Source organism: Takifugu flavidus, unplaced genomic scaffold (assembly GCF_003711565.1).
Source record: "Takifugu flavidus isolate HTHZ2018 unplaced genomic scaffold, ASM371156v2 ctg212, whole genome shotgun sequence".
In the NCBI taxonomy this organism is placed as follows: Eukaryota; Metazoa; Chordata; class Actinopteri; order Tetraodontiformes; family Tetraodontidae; genus Takifugu; species Takifugu flavidus.
Genome location: NW_026621885.1, coordinates 65253 through 86058, shown reverse-complemented (window position 1 = coordinate 86058; position 20806 = coordinate 65253). Strand labels below are relative to the sequence as shown.

General features: G+C 52.1%; 2 protein-coding genes across 2 annotated transcripts; both read right to left on the bottom strand.

Annotated features, from left to right (window-relative positions):
- Positions 1-1284: 1284 nt before the first annotated feature.
- On the bottom strand, positions 1285-7404 carry kcnk18 (potassium channel, subfamily K, member 18). The gene is given in 4 exon segments (XM_057023393.1): positions 1285-2062; positions 2065-2286; positions 6803-6937; positions 7008-7404. Coding segments are annotated over 4 exon segments (1194 nt in total). The 5' UTR covers positions 7237-7404; the 3' UTR covers positions 1285-1454.
- Positions 7405-16125: 8721 nt separating this feature from the next.
- cdk1 (cyclin dependent kinase 1) lies at positions 16126-19523 on the bottom strand. Its single transcript, XM_057023396.1, has 8 exons — positions 19410-19523; positions 18952-18994; positions 18707-18863; positions 18054-18177; positions 17770-17940; positions 17530-17693; positions 16537-16672; positions 16126-16354 (listed from the first exon to the last, which is right to left on the bottom strand). Exons 2-8 carry the CDS (start codon positions 18986-18988, stop codon positions 16238-16240), a joined length of 906 nt encoding a protein of 301 aa, XP_056879376.1. The 5' UTR covers positions 18989-18994; positions 19410-19523; the 3' UTR covers positions 16126-16237.
- Between the last annotated feature and the right edge of the window lie 1283 nt (positions 19524-20806).

Genomic DNA, 20806 nt, shown 5'->3' with positions numbered 1-20806 from the left:
GGAGAGAGGAGCCTGGAGCTGTGGAGGAGGAGGAGAGAGGAGAGAGGAGTATGGAGCTGTGAGGAGGAGGAGGGAGGAGGAGAGAGGAGTCTGGAGCTGTGGAGGAGGATGAGGAGAGAGGAGTCTGGAGCTGTGGAGGAGGAGGAGAGAGGAGGGAGGAGGAGAGGAGGCCTGGAAGCTGTGGAGGAGGAGGAGAGAGGAGCTGTGGAGGAGGAGGATGAGAGGAGCTGTGGAGGAGGAGGAGAGAGAGGAGCCTGGAGCTGGGAGGAGGAGGAGAGAGGAGCTGTGGAGGAGGGAGGAGGAGAGGGAGCCTGGAAGCTGTGGAGGAGGAGGGGGAGGAGAGAGGAGAGGAGAGAGGAGTCTGCAGCGTGTGGAGGAGGAGGAGAGAGGAGCTGGAGCTGTGGAGGAGGAGAGAGAGAGGAGGAGGAGAGGGAGCCGGAGCTGTGGAGGAGGAGGAAGGAGAGGAGGAGAGGAGTCTGCCAGCTGTGGAGGAGGAGGAGAGAGGAGCCTGGAGGATGTGGAGGAGGAGGAGAGAGGAGGAGGAGAGAGGAGCCTGGAGCTGGGAGGAGGAGGAAGGAGAGGAGGAGAGAGGAGTATGCAGCTGTGGAGGAGGAGGAGAGAGGAGGAGGAGAGAGAGTCTGGAGCTGTGGTGGAGGAGGAGGAGAAGGAGGAGAGGAGTCTGGAGCTGTGGAGGAGGAGGAGGAAAGGGGGGGCCTGGAGCTGTGGAGGAGGAGGAGAGAGGAGGAGGAGAGAGGAGGAGAGAGGAGCCTGGAGTGGGGAGAGGAGAAGAGAGGAGGAGAGAGGAGTTTCTCCTGCGGTACGGCGGAGGAGGAGCCGAGCCCACGGACCTCCCCTGACCTCCCCTGACCTCCCCTGACCTCCCTGACCTCCCCTGAGCCCTGGGTGTGAGGAGTCCAGCGGCCCCTCTCCTGAGCATCTGCTACAGGAGCAAAATGGGAGCAGCTCCGTGGAGCAGACAAAGAAAACGTTATGGAAAAAAATAAACGGACCTGAAATAAACGCAGCTCAAAAATGTCCTCTCTTTCTCCTTCATCTCTCCTCCTCACTCTGGGATAAACAACGTCCCGTGCTCAGCCAGGGAAAGTTCTTGAATTTAAAAATTTTTAACATGTCTCCAGTGTCTCCCTAAAGAAACAGAGGAATTTTTCATCCTGGAGCTTTCTGTGAGGAGGTGTGAGGAGGTGCGGGAGGGGTGTGAGGAGGTGCGAGGAGTGAGTTTGGGGAGGTTCCAGTTCACTGATGTCTCAGATGAGGAGATTAACGCAATGATAAAACACTTTATTGGATTACATCCCATCATGCTCAGTACAGCAGTGGTGCAACACTCGTTCACAGGAACATGCATTCTTTATTCCAGGTTTGATCTGGAGCTCATGCCTAAACATGTTAGAAACATGAATAATTCCAACAAGGTCAAAGGTCAGGATCTGCTGCTAGTTTAGTCCGTTGCTAAAAGGCTCCACGTTTCCTTTACTGATGAATTTAAGGAAATGGCGGTAGAAGAAGACGATCCGGGCTTGGCTCAGTTTAAATGCCATGGACATGATCGCCATGCCAACGATGATGAAGAGCGAGGTGACCATGAAATATTTTGGATGGTTAGGTACGATGTCTCCAAACCCAATGGTGGTCAGAGTGATGAAGCAGAAGTAGTAGGGGTCAAAACCCTCAAACTCAGTTTCCCAGCGTGGGAGGATTAAACCAAAAAAGAAAATGTAGGCAAAGACAATGAAAATGATGAGCAAAAAGGGGACGTCCAGCATGTCCATCCCGTCCCCCAAACCAGTGAAGTCCCAGATAGCATATCCTTTGGGCGGTGGTGGCATCTGGTTGAGCTCGGGACAGGAGACGGTCCTGAGGAGCGGGCCTTTTTGGAGCAAGTTGTCCCTGGCCAGAATCTTCTCAAAGATCTCTCTGTTGTTCTGGAGCTGGATGGACTTGTGCCGCACGTCCGCCTGACTGTGCAGCACCTGTCGGATGTCCAGGGGCTCCCGGACGACAACCTCGTGGCTGAAAACAACGGTGCCGTCCTCCAGGGCCAGTGGCTGGAGTCTCTGGCTCCTTTTTGGGCCCTCCCCGGTAGCCAGGTGCCGGAGCAGAGGACTTTGAGGAAGGAGTGAATGTGGACATAGGATCTGGACATCAGCATAGCGAGGAAGTCTCCTACATCGAGGATAACCAGCAGCATGAGCGGAATGCCCACCATGGCATAGAGGACACACATCACCTTCCCCTGGAGGGTGACGGGGTAGATCTCCCCATAGCCTGCACGGAGAGAGGGCAGAATTAATGCTGTGGTCGGTTTAAAAGTCCGTGTCCACTCTTATCAGTAAATGCTGCGGCTGGAGACGATCGAGGAGGTCACATGGTCCAGCTGGCGGTGGTAGAAAGCTCTCTGTCCTCAGAGTGTTTCCTGCTCACTCAGCTGCGGGTTTCCTGTTGCTGCTCGGCCATTAGCCGGCGTCTTGAGCCACTTATCCGTTAGCAACACGCTTCCTAATGTGCCCTCACAGCTTCTCTGGGTGGACGTTACACAGGGCTCACGCATCAAACATGAGCCGGGCATCGTTTAGCGTCAGTCGTTCCCCGTCACACCTGCTGCGGACGGTGGAGACAATTCATGGAGCGCTGCACAACTCCATGAACAGGAGGTGTGTTCTGCACCCGTCCGACAGACACCAACATGTCCTCCCAAATATCAACACTTTGGCTCTCTCCTTTTAAGACAATGGGACCATTGCTGGATGGTGCTGCCCATATTCCAAACCTCAAATTTAACGTGTAACTGATTCTTTTACGAGCCTCGTGGAACTGATGATGGACCTGCTCGATGTTCTGATTCCACTTCTACAACCGTAAATTGATTGAGGATCCCGGTTTCATAACACTGTAGAAGAAGAAGGCTGCTTTCTCTGCCAGGTGTCGGACCAGATGTGGGCCCAGTCCTGAGGCCTGCAGCCAGTAGGACCAGAGCAGACACTGGAAGAGAAGCCCAGCTCGGCCCTGAAGCTGTGTCCTAGCTCCAGCACCACTGCTGGGTTTCTGGAGGCCGGTCCAAGCCTGTGGTCCAACCCTGACCCTGTCTCGTCCCAGTGTAGGTCAGGGACGGGACAGGGTCAGGGTTGGACCACAGAAGACCAAATCTGGAACATGGTACGGCAGTGAACCCCCCTGATGTGTTGGGTCGTAGTGCCTGGAAACAGGTAAAAGAAGTTCTTAAAAACCTGCTTTCATGAATCTGAACATGGCCAAAGACCTGAGGACAGACAGGTGTCCCTGCAGGACACAGCAAGGACGTGGGACAAGGGTTGCTCTCCTGTGTGTGTGTCTGTGTGTGTAAGCCTGTATGTAGGTCTCTGTGTGTGTGTGTGTGTCTGTGTGTGTAAGCCTGTATGTAGGTCTCTGTGTGTGTGTGTGTGTGTCTGTGTGTGTAAGCCTGTATGTAGGTCTCTGTGTGTGTGTGTGTGTCTGTGTGTGTAAGCCTGTATGTAGGTCTCTGTGTGTGTGTGTGTGTGTCTGTGTGTGTAAGCCTGTATGTAGGTCTCTGTGTGTGTGTATGTAGGTCTGTGTGTAGGTGTGTGTGTGTGTGTGTGTGTGTGTGTATAGGTCTGTATGTGTGTGTCTGTGTGTGTGTGTAAGCGTGTATGTAGGTCTGTGTGTCTGTGTGTGTATGTAGGTCTGTGTGTGTATGTAGGTCTGTGTGTGTGTGTGTTGTGTGTGTGTGTATGTAGGTCTGTGTGTGTGTGTGTGTGTGGATGTGTGTGTGTGTGTGTGTGTGCGCGCGTGTGTGTGTGTGTGTGTTGTTGTGTGTGTGTGTGTGTGTGTGTGTGTTGTGTGTGTGTGTGTGTGGGTGTGATATTTCCATGGAGACCACTGCCACCTGCCAGTGGTCCCACTGGTGCTGACAGTACTGTTTCCTGTTCTTCCTTCATGACATCAGCAGCTCTCCCATCCATAACTAACCTCCCTAATCTCCCGAACCCGAACCCTGCTCTCCAAGTATCCCGAGCATCCAGCAGCTCGGGGGCAGCGTTGGGGCCTTGTTGTTGGGATGAAGCCGAGGGGACGTGTGTGTCCTGCTCCACCTCAGCTCAAAGGTTCAATGGAGTTTCCAGTTTAAAATAAATGTTCTGCATTTCAACGTCTGAAAACTGTGACGTCCTGCGGAGCTGAGCTGGGATGGAGGGTTGGGAGTCCAAAATCTGCTCTCACCAGTTATACTGGCAGACATGTTCAGGTCTCAGACCCCTTCAGCAGGGCCAGACCCCTTCAGCAGGTCTCAGACCCCTTCAGCAGGGCCAGGCCCCCTTCAGCAGGTCTCAGACCCCTTCAGCAGGGCCAGGCCCCCTTCAGCAGGTCTCAGACCCCTTCAGCAGGCCAGGCCCCTTCAGCAGGTCTCAGACCCCTTCAGCAGGGCCAGGCCCCCTTTAGCTGGTCTCAGACCCCTTCAGCAGGGCCAGGCCCCCTTTAGCAGGTCTCAGACCCCTTCAGCAGGGCCAGGCCCCCTTTAGCTGGTCTCAGACCCCTTCAGCAGGGCCAGGCCCCCTTAGCAGGTCTCAGACCCCTTCAGCAGGGCCAGGTCCCCTTTAGCAGGGCCAGCCCCCCTTTAGCAGGTCTCAGACCCCTTCAGCAGGGCCAGCCCCCCTTTAGCTGGTCTCAGACCCCTTCAGCAGGGCCAGGCCCCTTCAGCAGGTCTCAGACCCCTTCAGCAGGGCCAGGCCCCCTTTAGCTGGTCTCAGACCCCTTCAGCAGGGCCAGGCCCCCTTTAGCAGGTCTCAGACCCCTTTAGCAGGGCCAGCCCCCCTTTAGCAGGTCTCAGACCCCTTCAGCAGGGCCAGCCCCCCTTTAGCTGGTCTCAGACCCCTTCAGCAGGGCCAGGCCCCTTCAGCAGGTCTCAGACCCCTTCAGCAGGGCCAGGCCCCCTTCAGCAGGTCTCAGACCCCTTCAGCAGGGCCAGGCCCCTTCAGCAGGTCTCAGACCCCTTCAGCAGGGCCAGGCCCCCTTTAGCTGGTCTCAGACCCCTTCAGCAGGGCAGGCCCCCCTTTAGCAGGTCTCAGACCCCTTCAGCAGGGCCAGGTCCCCTTTAGCAGGGCAGGCCCCTTCAGCAGGTCTCAGACCCCTTCAGCAGGGCCAGGCCCCCTTCAGCAGGTCTCAGACCCCTTCAGCAGGGCCAGGCCCCTTCAGCAGGTCTCAGACCCCTTCAGCAGGGCCAGGCCCCCTTTAGCTGGTCTCAGACCCCTTCAGCAGGGCCAGGCCCCCTTTAGCAGGTCTCAGACCCCTTCAGCAGGGCCAGGTCCCCTTTAGCAGGGCCAGCCCCCCTTTAGCAGGTCTCAGACCCCTTCAGCAGGGCCAGCCCTCCTTTAGCTGGTCTCAGACCCCTTCAGCAGGGCCAGGCCCCCTTTAGCTGGTCTCAGACCCCTTCAGCAGGGCCAGGCCCCTTCAGCAGGGCCAGCCCCCCTTTAGCTGGTCTCAGACCCCTTCAGCAGGGCCAGGCCCCCTTTAGCTGGTCTCAGACCCCTTCAGCAGGGCCAGGCCCCTTCAGCAGGGCCAGGCCCCCTTTAGCTGGTCTTAGACCCCTTTAACAGATCTTAGACCCCCTTCAGCAGGGCCAGGCCCCCTTTAGCTGGTCTTAGACCCCTTTAACAGATCTTAGACCCCCTTCAGCAGGGCCAGGCCCCCTTTAGCTGGTCTTAGACCCCTTTAACAGATCTTAGACCCCCTTCAGCAGGGCCAGGCCCCTTCAGCAGGGCCAGGCCCCCTTTAGCTGGTCTTAGACCCCTTTAACAGATCTTAGACCCCCTTCAGCAGGGCCAGGCCCCCTTTAGCTGGTCTTAGACCCCTTTAACAGATCTTAGACCCCCTTCCGCAGGGCCAGTCCCCCTTTAGCTGGTCTTAGACCCCTTTAATAGACCTTAGACCCCCTTCAGCAGGGCCAGGCCCCTTCAGCAGGGCCAGGCCTCCTTCAGCAGGGCCAGGCCCCCTTTAGCTGGTCTTAGACCCCTTTAACAGATCTTAGACCCCCTTCAGCAGGGCCAGGCCCCCTTTAGCTGGTCTTAGACCCCTTTAACAGATCTTAGACCCCCTTCAGCAGGGCCTGGCACTCTTCCACTGAGGAAACCTTATTCATGCAGAAGCGACAAAGTCTGCTTGTTCAAAATGTAATCAAGACTTTGAGAACCAGAACCCCCCCAAGAACCTGGACGGGATAATCTGAGGTAGGAGAAGCAGTCAGTCAGCCAGCCAGTCAGTCAGTCAGTCAGTCAGTCAGCCAGTCAGTCAGTCAGTCAGTCAGTCAGTCAGTCAGCCAGCTAAGGGGCTGATTTCAAAGCCACTGCTTTTGGTTCCCTTCTTTAAAAACAGATTCCTCCTGAACGTGTGGAGGCTGTTTCTAGACCCACTTACCCAGATCATTCAGGACCAGAACCAGAGCAGGTCCACACCCAGGACCACAGGACACCAACCAAGGGGAGCAGAAATATAAAGTAGTGCTGGAGCTGAATGGGTGGAGCTCTGTTCAGTGTTAGACCAAGCTAGCTGGCCCCTGCGGAGTGGGCGGAGCCTGCCGCTGCAGACAGGACGGGTCACGGGTCACGGGTCAACACACTCCCTGGTCCTCCCAGGCTCTTTAACTGGGCTGGAACCGAGGTCCGAACGCACCGCCCGGGTGCTCCTCACAACCCAACCACCGCGACCATCAGGCGTCATGAGGGTCGCCTCTATTCTCGTGTCTACGCGTTATTGGGGTCACGTCCGCAGCTCAGGACTTTGATGTGTGACTTACCCACTGTGGTGAACACGGTACAGCAGAAGAACATGGAGCCAAAGAAAGTCCACCTGTCGGGTCTCTGGAGCCAAATGGACTTGAAACCGATCCGCATTTTGTTCTCCACCTCCATCACGATATCGTCATTACTGCCTGGAAATATAAAGTGGTAAACTAAAGAGGGCTGAGAGCGGACTGGGGGGGGTCAGATGGCCTCACTCACCGGTAAAGTTCTGGATGGTGCCCACAATCTGATCCAAAAAGACCCGGTAGTCCTCCTGGATGCTGGAGGAGTTGCCCCCTTCGATGTGCTGAAAGACGAGCGCCCCAATGGCAGCGTAGGCCACCAGAGACAGGCTGAGCAGGACGTGAGGAACCAGCCTCCACAAACAAGCCAGACACCTTCTGGACCGGGCCTGGATGCTGAGTCTCCTCTTCACGCCCACAGACATGTTTGTCCCTGTTAGAGTCCCGCTGTGGTGACCAGGAACCAGGATCTGAGCCAGGATCTGAGCCAGGATCTGAGCTCCAGAGAGCAGAGAGCAAGACGCTGCTGCTCCAGCAGAACAGCCACATTATCCAAACTTCATCAGCACCAGCACAGCCGGACCTCAGGGGAGCGGTGGGTGCCGAGGAGAGAAGAAAGAAAGAGAGAGAGAGAGAAGAAAGAAAGAGAGAGAGAAGAAAGAGAGAGAGAGAGAGAGAGAGAAGAAAGAGAGAGAGAAAGAAAGAGAGAGAGAGAGAGAGAAAGAAAGAGAGAGAGAGAGAGAGAGAGAGAAAGAAAGAGAGAGAGAGAAAGAAAGAGAGAGCAGAGCAGAAAGACTCTCCTCGAGAAAAAAGGAGAGAGATGAAAAAGAGACTCAGGGAGATCCCCGGAGAAATCTCGACTCTCCCTCTCTCCCTCCCTCTCTCTCTCCTCCCTCCCTCTCTCCCTCCCTTGCTCCCTCTGTCCCTCCCTCCCTCTCTCTCCCTAACTCCCTCGGTCCCTCCCTCCCTCTCTCTCTCCTCCCTCCCTCTCTCCCTCCCTCTCTCCCTTACTCCCTCCCTCTCTCCCTCCCTCTCTCCCTCCCTCTCTCCCTTACTCCCTCCCTCTCTCCCTTACTCCCTCCCTCCCTCTCTCCCTTACTCCCTCCCTCTCTCCCTCCCTTGCTCCCTCTGTCCCTCCCTCCCTCTCTCCCTCCCACCCTCCATCTCTCCCTCCCTACATCCCTCCCTCCCTCCCTCTGCCTCTCACACTGATGCTGGTGTGTTCCCTGTGTCCCCTGTGTCCCCTGTGTCCCCTGTGTTCCCTGTGTCCCCTGTGTTCCCTGTGTCCCTGTGTCCCCTGTGTTCCCTGTCTCCCCTGTGTCCCCTGTGTCCCCTGTGTTCCCTGTGTCCCCTGTGTCCCCTGTGTCCCCTGTGTTCCCTGTGTCCCCTGTGTCCCTGTGTCCATTGTGTTCCCTGTGTCCCCTGTGTTCCCTGTGTCCCCTGTGTCCCCTGTGTTCCCTGTGTCCCCTGTGTCCACTGTGTTCCCTGTGTCCCCTGTGTCCCTGTGTCCCCTGTGTTCCCTGTGTCCCTGTGTCCCCTGTGTTCCTGTGTCCCCTGTGTCCCCTGTGTTCCCTGTGTCCCCTGTGTCCCCTGTGTCCCCTGTCTCCCCTGTGTTCCTGTGTCCCCGTGTTCCCTGTCTCCCCTGTGTTCCCTGTGTCCCCTGTGTTCCTGTGTTCCCTGTGTCCCTGTGTCCACTGTGTCCACTGTGTTCCCTGTGTTCCCTGTGTCCCCTGTGTCCACTGTCTCCCCTGTGTTCCCTGTGTCCCCTGTGTTCCCTGTGTCCCTGTGTCCCTGTGTCCACTGTGTCCCCTGTGTTCCCTGTGTTCCTGTGTCCCCTGTGTCCACTGTGTCCACTGTGTTCCCTGTGTTCCCTGTGTCCCCTGTGTCCACTGTCTCCCCTGTGTTCCCTGTGTCCCCTGTGTTCCTGTGTCCCCTGTGTCCCCTGTGTCCACTGTGTCCCCTGTGTTCCCTGTGTCCCCTGTGTCCCCTGTGTACCCTGTGTTCCCTGTGTTCCCTGTGTCCCCTGTGTTCCCTGTCTCCCCTGTGTTCCCTGTGTCCCCTGTGTTCCCTGTGTTCCCTGTGTCCCCTGTGTCCACTGTGTCCACTGTGTTCCCGTGTTCCCTGTGTCCCTGTGTCCACTGTCTCCCCTGTGTTCCTGTGTCCCCTGTGTTCCCTGTGTCCCCTGTGTCCCCTGTGTCCACTGTGTCCCCTGTGTACCCTGTGTTCCCTGTGTCCCCTGTGTTCCCTGTCTCCCCTGTGTCCCCTGTGTTCCCTGTGTCCCCTGTGTTCCTGTGTCCCCTGTGTTCCCTGTCTCCCCTGTGTCCCCTGTGTCCCCTGTGTCCCCTGTGTTCCCTGTGTCCCTGTGTCCCCTGTGTCCCCTGTGTTCCCTGTGTCCCCTGTGTCCCCTGTGTTCCCTGTGTCCCTGTGTCCCCTGTGTTCCCTGTCTCCCCTGTGTCCCCTGTGTCCCCTGTGTTCCCTGTGTCCTGTGTTCCCTGTGTCCCCTGTGTCCCCTGTGTTCCCTGTGTTCCCTGGTCCCCTGTGTCCCCTGTGTTCCCTGTGTCCCCTGTGTCCCCTGTGTCCCCTGTGTTCCCTGTGTCCCCTGTGTCCCCTGTGTCCATTGTGTTCCCTGTGTCCCCTGTGTTCCCTGTGTCCCCTGTGTCCCCTGTGTTCCCTGTCTCCCCTGTGTCCCCTGTGTCCACTGTGTTCCCTGTGTTCCCTGTGTCCCCTGTGTCCCCGTGTTCCCTGTGTCCCCTGTGTCCCCTGTGTTCCCTGTGTCCCCTGTGTCCCCTGTTTCCCTGTGTCCCCTGTGTCCCCTGTGTACCCTGTGTCCCCTGTGTTCCCTGTGTCCCCTGTGTTCCCTGTCTCCCCTGTGTTCCCTGTGTCCCCTGTGTTCCCTGTGTTCCCTGTGTCCCCTGTGTCCACTGTGTCCACTGTGTTCCCTGTGTTCCCTGTGTCCCCTGTGTCCACTGTCTCCCCTGTGTCCCCTGTGTCCACTGTGTCCCCTGTGTTCCCTGTGTTCCCTGTGTCCCCTGTGTCCACTGTGTCCACTGTGTTCCCTGTGTTCCCTGTGTCCCCTGTGTCCACTGTCTCCCCTGTGTTCCCTGTGTCCCCTGTGTTCCCTGTGTCCCCTGTGTCCACTGTGTCCCCTGTGTTCCCTGTGTCCCCTGTGTCCCCTGTGTACCCTGTGTTCCTGTGTCCCCTGTGTTCCCTGTGTCCCCTGTGTTCCCTGTCTCCCCTGTGTTCCCTGTGTCCCCTGTGTTCCCTGTGTTCCCTGTGTCCCCTGTGTCCACTGTGTCCACTGTGTTCCCTGTGTTCCCTGTGTCCCCTGTGTCCACTGTCTCCCCTGTGTTCCCTGTGTCCCCTGTGTTCCCTGTGTCCCCTGTGTCCTGTGTCCCCTGTGTCCACTGTGTCCACTGTGTTCCCTGTGTTCCCTGTGTCCCTGTGTCCACTGTCTCCCCTGTGTCCCTGTGTCCCCTGTGTTCCCTGTGTCCCCTGTGTACCCTGTGTTCCCTGTGTTCCCTGTGTCCCCTGTCTCCCCTGTGTTCCCTGTGTCCCCTGTGTCCCCTGTGTCCACCCTGCGGTGTCCCTTGTCAGTTATAACTAATAAAGCAGCACATTTACACACACGTTCATTCGCCTGTATCTTTATTAGACGCCGTGCTGCTTCAGCTGAAGCCAGAAGAAGCAGAATGATAAACTAAGACCTTTCCAAACGCAGGACATCATAAACACAAAAGTCATGAGAGGCTCTTTAACAGCAGAACAGGAGCACGTGAACGTGCATGTTGGGGTAGGAATCTTCCATATCTGCAGCATATTATCGACCCCCTGAGCTATTCTGATGGTTGATGATACTATTCTGGTGATTGATGATACTATTTGGTGATTGATGATACTATTCTGATGATTGATGATACTATTCTGGTGATTGATGATACTATTCTGATGGTTGATGATACTATTCTGGTGATTGATGATACTATTCTGATGGTTGATGATACTATTCTGGTGATTGATGATACTATTCTGATGATTGATGATACTATTCTGATGATTGATGATACTATTCTGGTGGTTGATGATACTATTCTGATGATTGATGATACTATTCTGGTGATTGATGATACTATTCTGGTGATTGATGATACTATTCTGGTGATTGATGATACTATTCTGGTGATTGATGATACTATTCTGATGACTGATGATACTATTCTGATGATTGATGATACTATTCTGGTGATTGATGATACTATTCTGGTGATTGATGATACTATTCTGATGATTGATGATACTATTCTGGTGATGATGATACTATTCTGATGGTTGATGATACTATTCTGATGATTGATGATACTTTCTGATGGTTGATGATACTATTCTGGTGATTGATGATACTATTCTGATGGTTGATGATACTATTCTGGTGATTGATGATACTATTCTGGTGATTGATGATACTATTCTGGTGATTGATGATACTATTCTGATGGTTGATGATACTATTCTGGTGATTGATGATACTATTCTGGTGATTGATGATACTATTCTGGTGATGATGATACTATTCTGATGGTTGATGATACTATTCTGATGGTTGATGATACTATTCTGGTGATTGATGATACTATTCTGGTGATTGATGATACTATTCTGGTGATTGATGATACTATTCTGATGGTTGATGATACTATTCTGATGGTTGATGATACTATTCTGATGATTGATGATACTATTTGATGGTTGATGATACTATTCTGATGGTTGATGATACTATTCTGATGGTTGATGATACTATTCTGATGGACACAAACGAGGGCCTTGCATGTGTGACCACCCTGCCGGCCCTGACTGAGCCGCAGCAGCAACAGGTGACATTTATTTATATGTGGGGAGCTATGTGAGGGCCGGGGTTGGGTCGCCGTCCGACAACTGCAGCCTAACCCTGGACCCTCAGCAACCCTCAGCCTACCGATAGCTAATAAATCACACTTCTTCTGATTAGAATCCCAGCTGCTCCCCATCCACCATCCACTTCCACCATCCATTCACACACACACACACCACACACACACACACACACACACACACACACACCACACACACACACACCCATATTAGGACTCTGTCGCCACAACAGTCCCTTAGCAGCAGTTAGATAAATACTGTATGATGCAGCCTTCCAGAGGAACACAATAACAGGAACATTAACTTTCATTTGGATAAGAGATGGAACGATGGAGGAGAACTATCACTCGTGTTTGTGGGCAGCTGTTCACTATAGTCTGACAGGGTAACCAGCGGTTGTTGTTGGGTTCAACTGTACAGAGACCAGCAGTGAAAGCGGTGGTGACGAGTCGGCGCCGGCGTCAGCGTGGCTCGGACTCAAGCCATCAGAATGTCATTGGTTCAATCCCGGCCCCCCGGGTCAGTCGTCGTGTCCTTCAGCTACAAGTGGCTCCTCTTTGGGGGCTGTTAGATAGCTGAATGTGCGTTCCCCCTTTGAGTCGGTGAAGGAATTCTTGGAGTTAAAGCGGCATCATGACCTGCCTGAGTTACTGGAACGCTGCTGTAGTCGACCTTCGCTCAGCAACGCCGAGGCTGAGCACACAATGAAAGGATGACCATACCAGGAGGTCCCTCCAGGCCTTAAATCACCACTCCAACGGTTCTTGTGACTGTTGCGCCTTAGTGGGAAAATGTTCTGGTTGGAATAAACACTCGCGCGTTTGCCTCTGAGTCCTGGTGCCCCTGGAAGCAACGCTAACAGTGGACGTTAGCTTTATCTCTGGCTTCAGTGTCATCGACCATAAACGCTGTTTGTTTGACTGTGACAGATGTGTTACAGCAGCGTTCGCAGCTTATATATACAGACACCCTCCCAGCAGAGGCACAGACCATACATGCACATGTTGGGATTCTCTTCTACCCCCCACACAAACGTCTCTGGGACGGTTAAAGGTCACGTGTGTCGCCGTCGTGTCCTTTTAAGAAGAACAACTGACTGTAAACTAACTGTACTTAGTTACTTAGCAACCGTAAGACAACTGTTTGAGTATCTGCCATAAGGCTTTGGGTGGTTCAGGACCTCGTCCTCTTCCTAATTTCTTTTTCCCTTTCGGGGTCATGGGGAGGGTCCACAATGGGTGAAGGCAGACCCCCTCCTGTATGAGCATTTGTGTGTTTGGTACCTTGCTCAAGGGAACCTAGGCAGTGCTCTGAAGATGTACTGGCACCTCCTCCCACTACCAGAGTACCTTCCGTGTTTTGTCCACACCGGGGCTTGAACCAGGAACCTTCTCAGCCCCGCCCCCCAACAAACTGAGCTACCACCGCCCTTCTTTACCCAGTTCTAGAGGCTTCGGATGATTGTGGCCACTGGCATTTGCTGAGACGGATTTGAAAAGTTCCGTTTAGAAAGTTAAAATGAAATTATGCAGTTGAAATCAATCCTATTGAGTCCCAGAGGATGCTGATGGCACACATCATATCCTAAACCCATTAACACAGTGGAAATGTGCAGCGTGTCTTTAGGTGGTGGCTGCTGCTCGAGGCCTGTTTGGCCTGGTGCCCACATCTGGGACTAATGTGGATTCTGGCGTCTCTCCGGATGAAAGGCTGCTTTCTGTTTGTTGCTGGGCTAAACCGTCGAAGGAAGAAAGGTCCTTGTGAAGTGCAAGGCTCCAACAGCTGCCTGATGACTTGTTCACCACACAGACTTTTCTTTCTGAGCTAAGCACAAGAGTGAACTTCCCATACATTATGGGATGTCTGACACATCCATTATGTTGAGTATATTATATGAGGCTATTCTGCTGACACACACCTCAGACCACAGTAGATATGCACTGAATAATAAAGAGAGTCCACACCAGAGCCGCCCTAAGGGCCCCCGAGACCCTGACGCTCAGCTATCAACCATGACTCAACAGTTATTCGATTGAGTTTTAATTGTAAATTACAATCACCGCCCTCAAGTAAATGCAGACAAAGCAATAAAATAAAAAGACTACTCCTGTACGGTGACAGGTGATCTGCAGCCTCGTGTTCTCTGTGCACTGAGAATTGTGCAGTTATGCCTGAGCCGTGCACACGTCAGCAGTCTAACCCTAACCCCTAAAACCTAACCTAACCCCTTATATGTAGCCCTAAACCTAACCCCTAAAACCTAATCCTAACCCCTTATATGTAGCCCTAAACCTAATCCTAACCCTTTATATGTAGCCCTAAACCTAACCCCTAAAACTAATCCTAACCCCTTATATGTAGCCCTAAACCTAATCCTAACCCTTTATATGTAGCCCTAAACCTAACCCCTAAAACTAATCCTAACCCCTTATATGTAGCCCTAACCTAATCCTAACCCTTTATATGTAGCCCTAATCCTAACCCCTAAAACTTAATCCTAACCCCTGGAATCTAGGCCTAACCCTAACCCCTAAAACCTAGCCCCAAAAACCTAATCCTAACCCTAACCCCTAAAACCTAGCCTAAACCCTAAAACCTTCCCCTAACCCCAAAAACCTACCCCTACCCCTAAAACCTAGCCTTAACCCTAACTGCTAAAACCTAGCCCTAACCCTAAACTGTATCCCTAACCCCTAAAACCTAGCCCTAACCCTAACCTGTATCCCTAACCCCTAAAACCTAGCCCTAACCCTAACCTGTATCCTTAACCCCTAAAACCTAACCCTAACCCTAACCTGTATCCCGAACCCCTAAAACCTAGCCCTAACCCTAACCTGTATCCTTAACCCCTAAAACCTAGCCCTAGCCCTAACCTGTATCCCGAACCACTAAAACCTAACCCTAACCTGTATCCCTAACCCCTAAAACCTAGCCCTAACCCTAACCCCTAAAACCTAGCCCTAACCCATAAAACCTAACCCGAGCTCTAACCCATAAAACCTAACCCTAACCCGAGCTCTAACCCCTAACTCTATGGAGCTAAACGTTGCTGCTTGCTGAAGTCTGCTGCCCCTGATCAAACTGATGAATTGTGCTCAGTAGGAACTTAACTTTTCTTTACATTAAATCAATGGTGAATGTCCAACTCTTGGCCAGTGTTTAGTGACCAAATAATGACAGTAACATTTTAGTGATGAACAACCCCAAACCCAACATGGCCACAGCTCATTTGAAAGTCTGACTCTTCTCATCTGGACTGGAGAACAGTTGTGTTTTGATTGTCTGTGGGCCCCTTGCTGGTCCACATCCAGAGTCCCTGTCTGAGTTCTCCAACTTCTTGACTGATGCTGAAAAACTGCTGTGGAACCAGCTCCCTGTCCAGGTACAGGGGGCTGACTCCATCTCTATCAGATCAGGCTTCAAACCCTCCTCTTTGAGAAGCTGATAGTCAGGAATTCTGTAGTTATTATCCTGGACATAATTATCACACTTAGGGGGTCGTCTAATTATTAGGTTAATATCTTAGTTCTGCTGCTAGAGGCCGAGGCTGCCGGGGTCCAGTAACAGGATCACCTGATCACCAGGATGCTGGCACCCTGCTGGGTCATGGTCTCCTCTCCTCTCCTCTAATACCCAGTGTTCCAAAATTCAAAACTGGGCCAAAGTCACAGACCAACATTGATATTTATTGAAAAAAATCTTCCTCCAGCTACAACACAGAACCTTTTGATATGGACAGACAGGTCCATCTACATATCTAAACAGATATTCTGCCTCCTACCTCTTCAGAAAGGTCCTATTTTCTGCCTTTACTTTAATCATTTTTCAGAGGGGTAGTGCCAGAATTAGCATTAGCATATAAGGTCGCTATGACTACTTCCTCTCTCTTGGTGGTCAGCAAGCCACATACTGGTGCGTTACCACCACCAACTGATGTGGAGTGTGGATTTTCACACCAAAGCACCAGCAGAGCATTCTGGGAATTGGAGTATTAGCACATGCGCTTTAATAATACCGGCGGGTCAGCTCTAATAGTCGATTGGTATGGCTGCACGGACAGTCTCTCCAACGTGTCCTGGGTCTTCCCACCAGAGGGACATGCCCTGAACACCTCACCAGGGAGCCGCCCAGGGGGCATCCTGACTAGATGCCCAAGACACCTCATCTGGCTCCTATAGTTACATTGCGGGCCAAATTTGGCCCACGGGCCAGAGTTTGACACCTATGGCTTAAAGCATAAAGTTGTGATTTGTGTCCCACTTTGTGTTGAGCAGGAAGATGTGGTAGTTTACCAGTTTAGCATTGTTAAAAACACCAAACCTAGCAATGGTGTAAACAAAGGGAAATGGTTTCAGCCTTTACGGGGTTCTGGTTAGAACCTCAGTGTTCACTTATTAAAAATATGGTGACATAATAGTTTTTTATTTTTATTGAAGACACTTGAAACAAAGTTTCAGTCAAGATTGAGACACACACATATTTACAGAACGATGAGAGTTATAGTTTCTATATACAGGTTTAAATGTTGTTGATGATGGCAGACGGGAGGGTGGATTTATCCAAGTCATCAAAGTAGGGATGCGTCATGGCTTGGCGAGCAGAGATCCGCTTAGGGGGGTTGTAGGTCAGCATTTTCTACCAGAGACGGACGGAGAAGCCGATTAGTCAAACGTGAAGGCTGAAGTACCCTGACATCTGCTGGAACCTAGCTACACATCCAGCATCACGTGTGACCGTAATAACACCCGTAATATCTTCCCCGTGTAATGTTCTTAAAGTACTACGATATAAAACAAAGCTCTTGTCTGAATCCTTACCGCTAGAAGGTCCAGGCCGTTCTTCTCCAGGTTCTTCACAGACAAGTTCCCGCTCTTCCACTTGGGGAAGGTATTTTTGTAGTCAGGTAAGCTTTCAACATCAGGCCACACGTCATTGTTGGGGGTTCCCAGAGTCCTAAAAGTACAGTCCTCAACATCAGCAAGCAAAAGGGTCACACACACACACACACACACACACACACACAACACACACACACACACCACACACACACACACACACACACAACACACACACACACACACACACAACACACACACACACACACACACACACACGCCACCGAGGGGGCGCAGCCCTCGTAGACCAAATGGAGAAGAACCATAGCCACATTAGCCTCTAATGCACATCTTCAGCTAGTCTTTAGCATCGTGCTCATAGAGGCCACTCCCCCTCATCGTCGGTCCACTGTAAAACTTTGTCGCTCGCCACTTAAATCACCGTTGTTCTGCAGATGTTTACGTGTTATCACGCACTTCCTGACAGCTCTGAGGACAGCACAAGCGTGTCTGGCTCGTTACCGCCACCTTCTGGCCCGACCTGTGCACTACAGTGTTTGGGTCTTCCTGCTGCCGTCTGCTCAGGGACCCGGGAGACACCGTTGTCCAGACGGGGCCTCGAGCCTTCCTGACTAGTTAGCCTCATAGAAAAGCACAACCCTACAGAGCATCTGAGGAAACCACAAAGAAAGAGGTTCTGGAAGACGCTCTCCTCGTGGACAAGCTGGGTCAGGGTGAGCTGAGCCCACATGATTGGAGAGAAACAATGATTTGTCCCAAACCAACCTACTCACACCTGCATCGCTCCGATATTTTAAACTTGCACCCTGCAAATATTTATGCAAGAATTTTCCTATTAGTTTTAAACGCACACGTCTCCAAATTATGGAACAAGCCACATTCACGTCACTTCACACATCCACATAGCGTTATTTACACAGCAGGTGACGCCGAGGCCCCGCCCACGACCTTTACCTGAAAATCCTGAACAGCTGATCTATCTCCGAGTCTCCATGAAACAGAGGCTTCTTGGTGGCCAGTTCAGCAAAGATGGTCCCTGTGCTCCAGACATCCACGGGGGTGGAGTATCGGGGTGAACCCAGGAGAACCTCGGGAGCGCGGTACCACAGCGTCACCACCTGGGCAACAGAAAGGTGTGTTGGTGGGACGGGGAGGCTCAGATGTGACCAGTCACCGTGCTAAATCCACCCTGACCTCATGAGTGTAGACTCGGACAGGAACGCCAAAGGCCCGCGCCAGGCCGAAATCTGCCAATTTGATGACTCCTTTGTTGTCAATCAGGAGGTTTTGTGGCTTCAGGTCTCGGTGGAGGACTCGGCGGCAGTGACAGAAGTAAATGCCCTCCAGGATCTGGTACAGGTAACTCTGGAGGCACAGCAACAGACGCGTCAACGTGCAGACAGAGAGAGCGTGTCCTGAAAGCTGTGCGCACCATTACGTCAATAGAAGTTTAACACAAAAGCCCATCAGAGACTCACCTTCACCAGCATAGGGTCCATGTACTGGCCCGGCGGGATGGAGTCCAGGTACTTCTTCAGGTCCATTGACAGGAACTCAAAGATGAGGTAAAGCCGAGACTCTTGCATCAGAACATCCAGGAGCCTAGGATCCACACATGAACACACCGGGCCCATTTAGCCGAGCAGAGAAACCCGAACAGCGCGAGCAATGAGACCAGCGGTGTAATAGTGGCACCAGAAGCATTTACAGGCCATCAGAAATGCATTCCAAGAGGGATCAGCCATGTTTGGAGCATGTCAGAAGGTTGTGGGCTTCAGCTCAAACAGGCCTCGCTGCAGCTACATCACATCCCTCTTCTGATACTTTTTATTTACAGATTAAAGACACCACTCATGTGATCAAGCATGTCCACACGCCAACGTGGATACTCTGATGGCGATTTGGGTGTTTACGTCACGCCAACGGACCCATAGACTGGGCGGCCCGTTCCATTCCTGATGGACCGACGCCAACATGCCTCCAAAATCCTGCTTTATTCAGACTTTTGAGGAGCAAACCAATCCTGCACGCTTGCCTCAATACCTCCAGGACGTGTGATGCCACCAGCCGCACCGACTGAAGCGTTCACAAGTGTCAGTGACAGATCCGGGGACAGGAATCGGAGGCCTACCGGACAACATTGGGATGCTTCAGCTCCTGCAGCAGGGACACCTCTCTGACGGCGGTGCTCGGAACCCCCTCTTCTTCACTCTCCAGACGGATCTTCTTCATGGCCACCACCTGGCCCGTGGTCTTGTGCCTGCCCTTGTAAACCACCCCATAGGTACCTGCAAGAAACCTACAGTCCGTCACCTGGAAATGAACATTTTATGTTCGATCAACCTCGAGCTGCACATCTGAAACTTTAAGACCAACCTTCACCAATTTTCTCTATTTTCAGGTAGTCCTCCATGATTTTCTGCGGGGAAGAATGCAAATGAGGAGTTTACATTGTTGCGTTTAATATGCTGCTAAATAGTGGCCCTTTAAAAAGACGTCAACAGGAGGTTTGAGCGTTAAATGTGTTATAGCATTTGGACCCAAATGACTTAATGTAAAGAAACGTTAATGCAACTGTTCATCAGCAACACTGAGCAATGTGGACGCTTCTTCTAAAGCGCCTGAGCCTGGTTCCGAGGCTCCATAATTCCGATATCCAACATCCAGGGGGACGCAAGTGTCACCCCCTGTTGGCCCTCGACACTAACCCAGAGTTTTAGCTCAGTCGGTGTTGGGCTCGTTAACGACAGCTTAAGCACAACATCCACGACTGCGATGACCAGGAGGTTTTAGACCAACGAGCTCCATGAACCATAAAGAAGTAGGACTGTTACCTGAATAGGCTTCGCTTCGGATCCCGTGTCTCCAGAGCACAAGCAGCCGCTAAAAGCTACAACTTCTTTTGAATCAAGCGCAGCGCAGCAACCGTTTAAAATCACCCAATGAGCTCCGGTAAAACACGTTTAAATCAACCAATCACAGGGCCGCATCTTGGCCTGAGCGGGAGAGGTTGAACCGGAACACGTCCCGGGATGCCCCTCCCCCTCCGCCCGTAGTTAGGTTGAACCCAACTTTACTTAATGGCCCGGTTAACCCACGGGAGCCGACGGGTTTGTTTGCGTTTCGTTGACAAGAGACCGGTGGACGGAGGAACCCTCACGCTTTGGAAACCGGGCCTCAGAGTGAAGCGTTTTGAAAATGTTTCTCTTTTCGCCCCCGTACAAACAGGAAGCGCCAGTTTGAATGAAAACGGTGACGCGTGGCGCATGCGCATTACGCTTAGGCGAGGTAGCGCCCGCCCGAGGATCAACAACGACCGCTACCGAGCAACATGTGCCGCTAAATGCTACGTTTGTTGTCGCTGCTGCAAGAAAATGTGGACTTGCTGTGTCAATACTCTCTTTTTAATAAAAGGACACGGTCTATATAAACAGGTGCCATATAAATAAAGATTAATGGATACTAGATACCACTACTGCAACAACTAATACTGAACATGGAATATCGCCACCTACTGGCCCGGCATGCTCGCTACAGCGCCTTCAGTCGTGAACGCGCCTGAGTTTTCCATTGAAAGGAAACGCTTTTATATTTCTGGTAACAACTTTGTCGTGGAAACGAGGGAAAGAAACAACAATAACAATAAGAAATAAACCAAAGAACCAGGGAATGTCAGGAAAATTTCAATCAAAATAAAAGACTGAGCAGTTGTTGTTTTTTAGCAGAAGTGATGGATAAAAACACAGTTCCAGAACGTTCCCAAAACAGGTTCCACTCTGGTAAACTTACATTTGTTAAGGACAGAGGTTTTTTAAATCTCAAAAGAACAAAGACATCAGGTGACAAGCGGTGGATAACTGTTGAACCGAGAAGGAGAAGACAGATATATTCATAATGATGAGGATTCAGAGGAGTGCATGAGAATGTACCTAAGACAGATGGAGCTTGAGTTATTAGGGAATAAAGTGAAGTGTCTATGAGGTCGGGGATACCTGTAGATGATACAGAGAGAGGCAACAGAAGCACATGGCTCCTGGGGGCCGTGGTCTGGGTCCTTTGGTCTTGGTATGTGGTGGCCCTCAGGTCGGGGGGTCTGCCCTCTTGGCCTTGTGGGGCCTCCTGTGCTTTTGTCATATCTGAGATTTATTTCAGTTACCTCTGAACCTTTTAGAAGGTTCCTATGATTGGAATGGGATGTTGCCCTTTTCTCTCCTCTTGTCTTCTGTCTTGG